General features: G+C 41.3%; 2 protein-coding genes across 3 annotated transcripts in view; one reads left to right on the forward strand and one right to left on the reverse strand.

Annotated features, from left to right (window-relative positions):
• Positions 1-4613: 4613 nt before the first annotated feature.
• Positions 4614-9101, reverse strand: rabl3 (RAB, member of RAS oncogene family-like 3). Of its 2 annotated transcripts, none has more exons than XM_064976036.1 (8): positions 9025-9101; positions 8589-8674; positions 8262-8391; positions 8052-8166; positions 7752-7902; positions 7456-7527; positions 5903-5941; positions 4614-5787 (listed from the first exon to the last, which is right to left on the reverse strand). In XM_064976036.1, the coding sequence occupies exons 1-8, from the start codon at positions 9068-9070 to the stop codon at positions 5731-5733; spliced, it is 696 nt and encodes a 231-aa protein (XP_064832108.1). In that variant the 5' UTR covers positions 9071-9101; the 3' UTR covers positions 4614-5730. The 2 variants fall into 2 exon arrangements, with proteins under 2 accessions (XP_064832108.1, XP_064832107.1); XM_064976035.1 differs by having other exon boundaries at positions 8583-8674.
• Positions 9102-9257: 156 nt separating this feature from the next.
• gtf2e1 (general transcription factor IIE, polypeptide 1, alpha) overlaps positions 9258-13726 on the forward strand; it is a 45022-nt gene continuing 40553 nt past the window's right edge. The window contains exons 1-2 of the mRNA XM_064976037.1: positions 9258-9369; positions 9833-10480. Coding sequence (XP_064832109.1) covers positions 10033-10480 — 448 coding nt within the window. The 5' untranslated portion in view covers positions 9258-9369; positions 9833-10032. The remainder of the gene's footprint in view (positions 9370-9832; positions 10481-13726) is intronic.

A 13726-nucleotide genomic window follows, 5' to 3' on the forward strand; every position in this document is an offset into this window, starting at 1 on the left:
TCATTAAAATGGCAATTGAACAAGTAACGAGGTATGCTTAGATAACCAATCCAGAAAAATAGACATTTTGACATAGAATTAGGAATACCGATTATGTATCTAGATTGCATGAAAAGGCTTCAGGTGTTTACCAGCAGCATACCACTGCTGGCTTGCTTCTGAAGCTAAGCAGGGTTGGTCCTGGTCAGTTCCTGGATGAGAGACCAGATGCTGCTGGAAGTGGTGTTGGAGAGCCAGTCGGAGGCAATCTTTTTTTCTGGTCTAAAAAAAACAACATCCCAATGCCCCAGGGCAGTGATTGGGGACACTGCCCTGTGTAGGGTGCCGTCTTTCGGATGGGACGTTAAACGGGTGTCCTGACTCTGTGGTCATTAAAGATCCTATGGCACTTATCATAGGGCTGTTAACCCCGGTGTCCTGGCGAAATTCCCAATCTGGCCCTCAAACCATCACGGTCACCTAATAATCTCCAGTTTACAATTGGCTCATTAATCCATCTCCTCTCCCCTGTAACTATTCCCCAGGTTGTTGCGGCAAATGAGAATGTGTTCTCAGTCAACTTACAGTGCCTTGCGAAAGTATTCGGCCCCCTTGAACTTTGCGACCTTTTGCCACATTTCAGGCTTCAAACATAAAGATATAAAACTGGTTGTTGCGGCAAATGAGAATGTGTTCTCAGTCAACTTACAGTGCCTTGCGAAAGTATTCGGCCCCCTTGAACTTTGCGACCTTTTGCCACATTTCAGGCTTCAAACATAAAGATATAAAACTGTACAAAATACAGTTTTATATCTTTATGTTTGAAGCCTGAAATGTGGCAAAAGGTCGCAAAGTTCAAGGGGGCCGAATACTTTCGCAAGGCACTGTAAGTTGACTGAGAACACATTCTCATTTGCCGCAACAACCTGGGGAATAGTTACAGGGGAGAGGAGATGGATTAATGAGCCAATTGTAAACTGGAGATTATTAGGTGACCGTGATGGTTTGAGGGCCAGATTGGGAATTTCGCCAGGACACCGGGGTTAACAGCCCTATGATAAGTGCCATAGGATCTTTAATGACCACAGAGTCAGGACACAGGATACAAAAATTTCAGATACAAAAATATTTCCCAAGCTTTAAACATCTCAAGGAGCACTGCGCAAGCGAAAATATTGAAATGGAATGAGTATCAGACCACTGCAAATCTACCAACACCTGGCCGTCCCTCTAAACTTTCAGCTCATACAAGGAGAAGACTGATCAGAGATGCAGCCAAGAGGCCCATGATCACTCTGGATAAACTGCAGAGATCTACAGCTGAGGTGGGAGACTCTGTCCATAGGACAACAATCAGTCGTATATTGCACAAATCTGGCCTTTATGGAAGAGTGGCAAGAAGAAAGCCATTTCTTAAAGATATCCATAAAAAATGTCTTTAAAGTTTGCCACAAGCCACCTGGGAGACACACCAAACATGTGGAAGAAGGTGCTCTGGTCAGATGAAACCAGAATCGAACTTTTTGGCAACAATGCAAAACGTTATGTTTGGCGTAAAAGCAACACAGCTCATCACCCTGAACACACCATCCCCACTGTCAAACATGGTGGTGGCAGCATCATGGTTTGGGCCTGCTTTTCTTCAGCAGGGACAGGGAAGATGGTTAAAATTGATGGGAAGATGGATGGAGCCAAATACAGGACCATTCTGGAAGAAAACCTGATGGAGTCTGCAAAAGACCTGAGACTGGGACGGAGATTTGTCTTCCAACAAGACAATGATCCTAAACATAAAGCAAAATCTACAATGGAATGGTTAAAAAATAAACATATCCAGGTGTTAGAATGGCCAAGTCAAAGTCCAGACCTGAATCCAATCGAGAATCTGTGGAAAGAACTGAAAACTGCTGTTCACAAATGCTCTCCATCCAACCTCACTGAGCTCGAGCTGTTTTGCAAGGAGGAATGGGAAAAAAGTTCAGTCTCTCGATGTGCAAAACTGATAGAGACATACCCCAAGCGACTTACAGCTGTAATCGCAGCAAAAGGTGGCGCTACAAAGTATTAACTTAAGGGGGCTGAATAATTTTGCACGCCCAATTTTTCAGTTTTTGATTTGTTAAAAAAGTTTGAAATATCCAATAAATGTCGTTCCACTTCATGATTGTGTCCCACTTGTTGTTGATTCTTCACAAAAAAATACAGTTTTATATCTTTATGTTTGAAGCCTGAAATGTGGCAAAAGGTCGCAAAGTTCAAGGGGGCGAATACTTTCGCAAGGCACTGTACCTGGTAAAATAACAAATATAAATAAAAGTTTGAAAAATGCTAAATTCCACAACACCGCTTCAGACCACCCTCTAAAATAATGGGTGCGCGTGTGTACTTTGTGTTTGCATAGTAAAAATACTTTAAAGTACTAAAGTCGTTTTTTTGGGGTATCATTACTTTACTATTTATATTTTTGACAACATTTACTTATACTCCACTACATTCCTAAATAAGTGTACTTTTTACTCCCTACATTTTCCCTGACACCCAAAAGTACTCGTCACATTTCGAAAGGAAAATGGTCTAATTCTAGCACTGATCAAGAGAACATCCCTGGTCATCCCTACTGACTCACTCAACAGAGAACATCCCTGGTCATCCCTACTGCATCTGATCTTGCAGACTCGCTAAACAGAGAACATCCCTGGTCATCCCTACTGCATCTGATCTGGGGGACTCACTAAACAGAGAACATCCCTACTGCATCTGATCTGGCAGACTCACTAAACACAAATGCTTAATCTGTAAAGTATTGCCTAAGTGCTGTGTACTTTTTGCATCCAGTGACTAATGTATTGTTATCTGTGTATGAGGAGGAATAATGATGACAGTTTATGCCCTGCTATTGTTTTAATTTGGATTTGATTTTTGTACCCAAATATACTTTATTTTGTGGCTATCCATCAATTTAAAAAAAACAAGAAAACTGTTCCATCTGGTTTGCTTAATATAAGGAATGTGAAATGATTTATACTTTTGATACTTAAATATATTTAAAACCAAATATTTTTACTCAAGTAGTATTTTACTAGGTGACTTTTACTTTATCATTTTCTATTAATGCATCTATACTTTTACTTAAGTATAACAATTGTGTACTTTTTCCATCACTGACCCTAACTTTGTGTCCCCTCGAAAATAATGACACCCCTACAGCAGGGGTAGGCAAATAAATCAGCAACATGCCATCAAAGGATCAACACATAACCATTTTCATTAGGTGGCTTGCCATGACAAGACTGCAAGCCGCAAATGCGAGGCCACCAACCAGCCGCCTACGCAGGCTTTGCAACCGACTAAGATTGGTGTCCTGGGTGGTTGCTAGCGAAGCAGGAAATCATAGAATACATCCTCCGCTCCAGGGTGAAGTTCCTCTCCCCATATCCTAACCTTAAGCGTAATTGAGGATAATGCAAGACTGACCCAAGATCAGCATCTAGGAGCAACGTCACCCTACACCCCATCCTCCTGAAGCTGTGAAACACCCAAACAAAAAGGATGGAATCTGATAAGTCAGGAGACACACTCCGGCTGCTTTCAGACCCTGCTCTGGCCAGAGATACAAAGTAATCAAATTACATTAGGTACAGGCAGTTGTTTCCATGTCATTTCAACCATAAAAACTGATTGTATTTGCCAAGTCATCAACATAAAAGGGATTCCAGGAACGTTTATCTTATTTTTTTTTTCACCCAACTTTTTACCTAAATCCAATGACATGGTTCAAGTTGTAAAATAACGAAGTCAACAACTCAAATGTAAATCAAATCTTGACGTTGAACTGACGTCTATGTCCAGTGGGCGGGCACATTAATGGACTGACCATCTGCCTATCGGTTCCTAGGACACATTCTCTACACTTTAAAATCATGGCTTTTACCCAGAGACACCTATGATTGTGTATTGTTGCTCGACTGAATACGAGCTAGTTAACTATATCTGACAGAATTATGTAAATCCTTTTTTTTTTTTTTGGTGCCGAGTGTAATAAAAGGTGATGTAATCTAGTATCTGTTCCTGCACATTTGAAACGGTGATTCATAGCACACGGCCATAGTTTACAGCAGGGTTGCAAATGCACCTTGTGCTCTTACCCTCAGTTGTTTTCATAGACTCTATGATTTCCCCAGCGGTCAAACTCCTAGACAGAATATCAACAAGCACTAAGGATGGTGTCCTAGCCCAAAAGGTACAAGACTAGGTATTATGACCCATACAAGATACCACAGGAAGCATCCCATGCTTATATCCAGAAAACACCTTCAGTCCTGGATTCATTTTGTCAAAATGTTACATTTGTATTCAGAATTCTGTTATTCTTTTAACAATTAAAATATTGGAAAATAAATTGAAACACAACCTTACTATGTCATAATATGGGTAGTCCTGAATGAATCGTGAATAATGAGTGAGAAAGTTAGATGCACAAATATCAGAACCCCAAGACATGCTAACCAAGACTTTCTCGCTCATCATTACTCAGGATTCATCCAGGACTATCCATAATCATGTTATACATTAATGTGGATGCTAAGTGTTTAGAAACATATTCTTATTTACAATAATTGACTCAAATGACAATACATGATTCACCATTCATTTCTATTAGGCACAAAAATAATCTTAAACAATCCAAACAAACAGCAAATGCATCCAACAAATTTATAGAGTCACACACTTGATGTACTTATTGCGTGCTATGAATATGGGACCAAATACTACACTTTTTACTACTTTAATACACAAGTGAATTTGTCCCAATGACTTTTGGTTCCCTAAAATGGAGGGACAGTCAAAAGTGCTATAATATCTAAAAGGTTCACCCAATATGGATGAAAATACCCTCAAATTGAAGCTGACAGTCTGGACTTTAACCTCAGTCATTGTATCCTTTACACATCCAAAGTACTGAAGTAGAGCCAAAACAACAAGTGTCACCGTCCCAATACCTTTGGACCTCACTGTATATGCCAATGAGGGGGACGATTAGGTGGCCATGATGGAAATGGAGCCAGGTTGAGACAGGACAATGTGGTTAACATCCCAACTCTAGCAATAAGTGCCAAGTGGGTTTGACCACAGTATTATAGGTCCACTGCAGCAGAGTCTCTCAAAATTATTTCTGGGTAACAAATGTGATTGTTTGAAATTGGCAACCTCTGGAACAGTAGCTTTTCTAGTAGGACCATATCCATTAGGCCAGAGAACAGCATTCCACACTTTGCCTTCTCCTGTACTATACACACAAACACAAAGGACAGGGCAAAGTGCGGAATACTGTCCTCTAGCCTAATGGATATGGCTGTTACTGTGGCAGAGGTTAAGAAGCCATTTCTCAATCAAGAATTGTGCTTGGACTGTCTGGGAGTGGTCTGAGTGGGGAGGAGAAAACTAGCTATTATTGGCAGAGAGGTTTGGAGCGTTCTTATTGGTTTATTAACTAATGTATGTCACCCAGGCCAAAACATCCCACCATAACAAGCTGAGATTTCACTCAGTGTTTTCAAACAGCTCTTACACTAAAAGGAAATTATCACAATATTATTCCAACCTCAGTGTGAAAAAAAATTATATAAAACCCAGAAAATTCACATTTGACTGTACTGGGCCTTTAACAGAGATTTTTTTTAAAGAAAGACGACAAGGTTCACTTGTTGAGTGAGAGACTGCACTGAATCAGGTTGAAGCACTGTCCACCTCTCAGTCGTAGTGAACGCTTTTGAAGTTGAAGCGTTTCCTCTCTGTGAAACCTGTCATCTGGAGAGGAGGAGAGATGGTTTTATGTTTCAGAGCTGATAAAGTAATGGTTTCAAAATGGGAAAAACCAGAGCAGTGTTTCATATTCATTATGGATACATAGACCATCACTTACTTGACTAGGGTCTCTGGTGAAGTATCTCTTCTCTACAACCTAAAATAAAAGACAAGTATGATGTTTTTTTTGTACATGCTCATGCACTCTCGTAAAGAAAGAACAGTATCCAGTGCCTTCGGAAAGTATTCAGACCCCTTGACTTTCCACACTATTAGGTTACAGCCTAATTCTAAAATTAATTAAATTGTCCCCCCCCTCTCAATCTATACAGAATATCCCATAATGACAAAGGAAAAACAGGTTCAGAATATTTAGCTAATTTATTAAAAACAACAGAAATATTACATTTACATAACTATTCATACCATTTACTCAGTACTTTGTTTTAGCACCTTTGTGGTAGATATTAATGCCTCGAGTCTTCTAGGGTATGACGCTACAAGCTTGGCACACCTGTATTTGGGGAGTTTGTCCCATTTTTCTTTGCAGATCCTCTTAAGCTCGGTCAGGCTGGATGGGGAGCGGAGCGTCGCTGCACAGCTACTTTCAGGTCTCTCCAGAGATGTTGTCCTGTCCTGTTGTAAGGTGAAACTTCGCCCTAGTCCTGAGTGCTCTGGAGCAGGTTTTCATCAAGGATTCTGTGTACTTAGCACCATTCATCTTTGCCTCGATCCAGACTAGTCTCCCAGTCCCTGCATCTGAAAAACATCCCCACAGCATGATGCTGCCATCACCATACTTGACCGTAGAGATGGTGCCAGGTTTCCTCCAGACGGGATGCTTGGTATTCAGGCCAAAGAGTTCCATTGTGGGTTTCATCAGACCAGAGAATCTTGTTTCTCATGGTCTGCGAGTCCTTTGTCACGTCCCTTTTACCGAGTGGCTTCCGTCTGGACACTACCATAAAGGCCTGATTGTCCTTCTGGAAGGTTCTCCCATCTTCACAGAGGAACTCTGGAGCTCTGTCAGAGTGACCATTGGGTCACCTCCTTGACCAAGGCCCTTCTCCCCAGGTTGCTCAGTTTGGCCAGGCAGCCAGCTCAAAGAAGCGTCTTGGTGGTTCCAAACTTCTTTCTTTTAAGAATGATGGAGGACACGGTGTTCTTAGGGACCTTCAATGCTGCAGTCATTTTTGGTACCCTTCCCCAGATCTGTGCCTCGACACAATCCTGTCTCGGAGCTCTACGGAGAATTCCTTCAACCTCATGGCTTGATTTTATTATTTAGACAGGCATTTGCCTTTCCAAATCATGTCCAATCAATTTAATTTACCACAGGTGGACTCCAATATTATAGAAACATCTCAAGGATGATCAATGGAAACAGGATGCACCGGAGTTCAATTTTGAGTCTCATAGCAAAGGGTCTGAATATTTACGTAAATAAGGGATTTCTGTTTATTTGTTATGAATTTACAAAAATGTATAAAAACCTGTTTACTCTTTGTCATTAGTCTATTGTGTGTAGATTGCTGAGGATTTTAATTCATTTTAGAATAAGGCTGTAACGTAACAAAATGTGGAAAAAGTAAAGGGATCTGAATACTTTCTGAAGGCACTGTATTAAGGGGGTTAAAATATGGAAGAAGCATCAGCTTCTGAACATTTCACCTTGTCAAAGAATCTGCTCAACTTCACAGCGTTGGACGTGCCTGCAGCAAAGTATCTTTGGTTGGTGCAATCCTGTCACGAGAATCAAGGAAAAAAACATGACCTAAACCCCAAGCCACTACCTGTAGCCTATTCAATAGCTGTTACAATATTAATGATGTGTGCCTACTGCCCATACATTGGGCTTTTATTGTTAGCAAAAGCACATTGCTGCAGCAAATAAGGTTATTTTTGACCGAGTGATGGGTAGCTCAGAATCTATAGAGGCCTAGAAGGATAGTTGAGGTTTCACCTACCAGGTTGATCTCCTCTGCGTTGAAGTCTTCAGACAGGAAAGCTGTCCTGGTGAGAACATCATTCCTCTTGTTCTCTGGGATCTGGTCAAACTTGGTGCCGATCAGGAGCAAAGGCACAGAGCTGTCAGCAAACTGTTCTCTGTCATAATCACTGGAAATATTCAAGCAATACATTCAAGAGAAGACTTTCAAGAAGTACATACACTTTCTCCTATGCAGGATAGCAACTTCTATTTAACAAGCGTTAAAATGTATTAAATTGAGGTAAGCTATTTGATTCCAGCAGTAGAAGATACTTGCCCATTTGAGACGATTACCCCCGTTGGGGAGGAGTCTTTGTTCAAGGCTTCCAGGGACCAGCGATACAGATTCTGGGAGGATTTCTTGTTCGTTAGGTCGTGAACTAACACAATACCTGTAAGGATACAATTATGTGTCATTACAGATCTATACAGGTTATCATTTTTCTCATGTGGTGACTGACAGAGCCAGTCAGTGCTGCAGCTTTACCATTGACAGAGTTGTAGAAAACGGCTCTGGTGCTTTTCAGACTGCTGGTACTGCCCACAGAGCCGCCTACATCCCATAATTCAATGTAGTAGGTCTTCTCCTCTGGAGTGCCCTCCTTGTAGTCGTGGACCTGTAAAACCAACTCTTAGAATAACCTTAGAATGTGACTGAGTCAATTAATGGACTAAAGTAACAAAGAAAAAGCAACCAGAGTTGAGTTTGAGTTTATTCTTTACAGGGGACAGTGCACATTAATCAACATTTCAGTAAAAGTGCCGGTTTTAGTCAGACGACTAATTTTCTACCGCAGTCCTTTCCTACCCGTACATCCACGGAGCAGCCTACAGTCCATGATGGATTTCCCAACACTTGGTTCTGACACAGCAGATGAACGAGCGAAGACTTCCCAACACCTGTCATGACAAAATAATTATAGCTAGTGAGACAAATCCAGTATCTTTTTCAAGCACATAGTTAAGTTCACTTCTCATATCTAGGTATATTTTTAAGTGCATCAAGGGAAGCCATCAGCAGAGATTAGAAAATAAGATTAGACTTAGGTTTTCTAAATAACTACTATATGTAGTTAGCAAACATTAGCTAGCTATATGTCTAGCTTAACCAGCTAACGTTAGTTACCACGGATAGGAACAAGGGGGACAATGTTTTAGATAAACATTATATTTGACCAAACCATATCGAAAGACACAACATTTACAAAAGACAATAGGATTAGTGAGACATAAATTAATAGGATACCTACCTGAATCACCCAAAACTAGCACCTTCACTCTGTCAAGAGACGCCATTTAATTTTTGTCCTGGAAGTAAACAGTCAAGTTCCAGCCCAAAGAATAACACTTGTGCTCTGATTGGTTTAGGAGAACGGTTGCCATTTCTAACTATCCACTTTTATAACAACAACATTGGAAAATGTGAACGTCAATCAAAAAAGTGTTGCTTTGATTGGCTGTTAAAGTACAGCATGACGTAAAGCCAATCGGAATAGAAAACATTTTTCAGTTCCATGGCGAAAAAATGTAGAGAAAAGTACGAAGCAGATCATCCACAAGCTTTCAAGTTATTGCAAGAGAACACATGCAATTGAGTGAGTGTCGGATTTTCTGTATTTCAAACATGTGTTGTAGGTAAAGCTAGCTAGCTCGTTTATTCTCACAGAGATTAATTGTATTGCGCTAACCGTGATGTAGCTAGCTGTAAACTGAGCTAGCTACTGTTAGCATAGTTGCTAGCTAGCCAGTTTGATTTCTATTCATTCCGTTTCCATTCGCGAGTATTAGCTAACAACAAAAAGTATCGTTTGCTAAATAATATTTTGGCTCACCATATAGGTTTTGCATTACAGCCGGTTCATCTCTCATTTGGATATGTTTGACTGTAACTGTTATGACTTACAAGCTAGCTAACCACATTGCCACCCCGTCCACGTTGGATGAACACATGTTCATGTTTTTAACAAAGAGTTCCTTAGTTATATAGTAATCCTACTGATGGATGGTGATGTCTAAGTTTCAATACCAGATTGTATAAACAGTGTTCCTTTGTTGCAGATCCCACCACAGAGAAGGACCCCCTTGACCCCTTGCTGGGGTTTCTCCCCCTCAAGATCCTCTCCTTTCTGCCTCAAGTTTACACACCCTCCTATCCAACCACCCACAGACACGTTTCAGGCTATCTATTGTAGCCTTTACTTATTCTGTAAGCCTCTCTCTCTACCAGTCTGCTACCCCATAGGACAGCCATATAGAAGATGTCAGAGCCAGAATTATTAACAGAGGTCCCTGCTTCACTGAAGCGCCTGGCCAAGCAGGTAGTGCGGGGCTTCTACGGGGTGGAGCATGCCCTGGCTCTGGATGTCCTTATCCGCAACCCCTGCGTCCGCGAGGAGGACATGCTGGAGCTGCTCAAGTTTGACCGAAAGCAGCTGCGCTCGGTACTCAATACGCTCAAGGGCGACAAGTTCGTCAAGTGCCGCATGCGGGTGGAGACGGCTCCCGACGGCAAGACCACGCGTCACAACTACTACTTCATCAACTACCGCCTGCTGGTCAATGTGGTCAAGTACAAGCTGGATCACATGCGGCGGCGCATCGAGACAGATGAAAGGGACTCCACCAACCGGGCGTCGTTCCGCTGCCCCTGCTGCTTCAGCACCTTCACTGACCTGGAGGCCAATCAGCTGTTTGACCCCATGACAGGTGAGGGGGCGTAGGCGGGATAATAAGGTTGAGGAAGGAGAGGAGGATGTGAGAGAAAGAGGGAGAGTTTTGCAGAAGCATGAGACGAGTAGAGGCACTGGTGGACTTCCCTCAGGCATCACATCATCAAGGGGCTACATGAGCTAGGCATAATATATAAACCTGCAGAAAACTTTAGTGATGCACCGATATGACATTTTTGGCCGATATCCAATGTTTTTCTTGCCCCCCCCAAAAACAATACAGATAATCGATATTTCACATTTTTGTAGCCTTTTAAGCATTCTAGTACAGTTAAATAGTTAACACAGACATGGACACAGCGGTTTAAGACACTACAGTCCCTTGTTCGAATGTTAATTTCTTCAGTTTCATTCTCAACCTGGATTTCTATGGAAAGCCGTTTGGGTCTTTGTGTGTCAAAAAATATACACTATTTGATGTGTCAAATAAGCTTGTTGACCAATCAGGATCTGAATATGACTACATGTCACATAATGATTTAATGTGTTCATACATTTTTTTAAATGTAGTTATTACACATTGATTACACGATCACTTGTATTTCATATGTCACAACGATTCATCAATACATATGCTGTGATGCTGGTGAAGTTGTCTCGCACACCTACATTGCTGGTCATTAAAAAGGCTAGCTAGCTCATGGATGCAAACAATGTCATTTTGCTATGTTTTTGGGGAAGAACAATCTGTTTCAGGAGCTGTAGTTAGCTAGCAAACCATATAGCTAGGTGTCATCCATCTAAACGAACCCTAATTTATAAGATGGTTCTTATTTCATTAATGGTGGTTGGACCCATCTATGTGAAGCTAGCCACAGTAGTGGACTTTGAAGTTGGCCTTCAAAATAAAAATATGGCATAATTCTACTGTTTGTATTCATTTGCATCACTGTCAATGACATACTTTTATTTTGAAGGCAAACTGCGAATTCCACTATTGTGCCTAATCCTTATTGTGGCTAGCTTCACAAAACATAACCCAGTTCGGTCGAGCCTCACTAGCATGATGAAGGTAGCTGGCAGCTTTTAACGTTAGCTTTGGCCATGGTGGTTAAGTATCTGGCTAGTTATTTATTTTCATGAACTGAAGTTCAATTTCAATAGGCGAACAACAATTGTCAACCTAGCTAATACTTACTCACAAGGACTCCTAAATTATTGCTAAGAATAATGAAAATGACTGCAGTTTCTACTAGTCAATGTTTTCAGGCTGGTTGTATTGCTGTTAGCTAGGTACCAAGCTAAAGCTAGCTACCCCAGAAGTTGCGGTCGAACAAATTATGCTTTATTACCAACGCGGTATTGGAAACACATTTTTTGTTGTCAGTGTTTGCTTGCTTGCAGCCTTTTTGTACAACTTTGACAGTGCGACTATCTTTTTTGACACGCAAAGACCCAAACGGCGTTCCAGCGAATTTATGTCATGAAGATATTAGCAGTGACGCTATTACTGTGTAACTCCGGCAGGGCAACATCTGACAAATGGCGCACTTGGTAGTGTGTACCAGTGCTCGACCAGTCGGCGAAAGCCAATATCACCCACGACAGAGAACAGTTGATTGTCAAGGGCATTACCTTTATCTTGGCTTTAATGGATTTCTCCATTGAGTTGTCTCGCTGAAATTTCAAATGACTGCTCGACTTATTGACTGCTCGATCCACACAGCAGACATTGTGGGGTAGTTTAGGAATGCTGTGATGCACGTGTAACACAATTTTACCTGGCGTCATTACTTCATGTACCTACGTTATATAGGTATGCACGTCTGCTTTGACATTGGTTTTTCACATCGGCGTTAAACTAGACATCGGGCCGATACCGATGATGGCATTTTTAGCTAATATCGTCCGATTCCGATATGATCACCGACATTATCGTGCATCCCTAGAAAACGTTATGCTGAAGTACTGAAATTCCCACAGAAGAATGTTGTTTCTTAAAATATAAATATATATTATACACAGTACCAGTCAAAAGTACCAGGGCTTTTCTTTATTTGTACTATTTTCTACATTGTAGAGTAATAGTGAAGACATCAAAACTGTGAAATAACATGTAGTAACCAAAAAAGTGTGAAACAAATCAAAATATATTTTATATTGGAGATTCTTCAAAGTAGCCACCCTTTGCCTTGATGAAAGCTTTGCCACACTCTTGAAATTCTCTCTACTAGCTTCATGAGGTACTCACCTTAAATGCATTTCAATGAACAGGTGTGCCTTGTTAAAAGTTAATTTCTGGAATTGATTTCAGCCAGTCAGTTGTGTTGGGACAAGGTAAGGGTGGTATACAGACAATAGCTCTATGTTTGTTAAAGATGAAGCCCATATTATGGCAAGAACAGCTCAAATAAGCAGAAAGAAACAATAGTCCATCATTACTTTAAGACATGGTCAGTCGATCTGGAAAATTTCAGGAACTTTGAATGTTTCTTCAAGTGCAGTCGTAAAAACCATCAAATGCCATGATGAAACTGGTTGTCATGAGGACCGCCACAGGAATGGAAGACCCAGAGAATAAGTTAGTTACCAGCCCCAGAAATTGCAGCCCAAATAAATGCTTCAGAGTTCAAGTAACAGACACATCTCAACATCAACTTTTCAGAGGGGACTGTGTGAATCAGGCCTTTGTGGTTAAATTGCTGCAAAGAAACCACTACTAAAGGACACCAATAAGAAGAAGACTTGCTTAGGCCAAGAAACACAACCAATGGACATTAGACCGGTGGAAATCTGTCCTTCAGTCTGAGTCCAAATTTGAGATTTTTGTTTCTAACCGCCGCATCGTTGTGAGATACAGAGTAGGTGAATGGATGATCTCTGCATGTGTGGTTCCCACCGTGAAGCACGGAGGAGAGGTTTGATGGTGTGGGGGTGCTTTGCTGGTGACATTGTCTGATTTATTTACAATTCAAGACTCACTTAACCAGCATGGCTACCACAGCATTCTGCAGCGATATGCCATCACATCTTGGTGGGACGATAATCATTTTTTTCAACAGGATAATGAGCACACCTCCAGGCTGTGTAAGGGCCATTTGACCAAGAAGGGGACTGATGGAGTGCTGCGTCAGATGACCTGGCCTCAACAATCACCCGACCTCAACGCAATTGCGTTGGACCGCAGAGTGAAGGAAAAGCAGCCAACAAGTGCTTATGTGACAATGTGCGTCTAAGTGGTAGGTGTAGGAGTCGGGCACAGGAGAGCAGGGAATGTTTGAGA

Source organism: Oncorhynchus masou, chromosome 10 (assembly GCF_036934945.1).
Source record: "Oncorhynchus masou masou isolate Uvic2021 chromosome 10, UVic_Omas_1.1, whole genome shotgun sequence".
Lineage (NCBI taxonomy): Eukaryota > Metazoa > Chordata > Actinopteri > Salmoniformes > Salmonidae > Oncorhynchus > Oncorhynchus masou.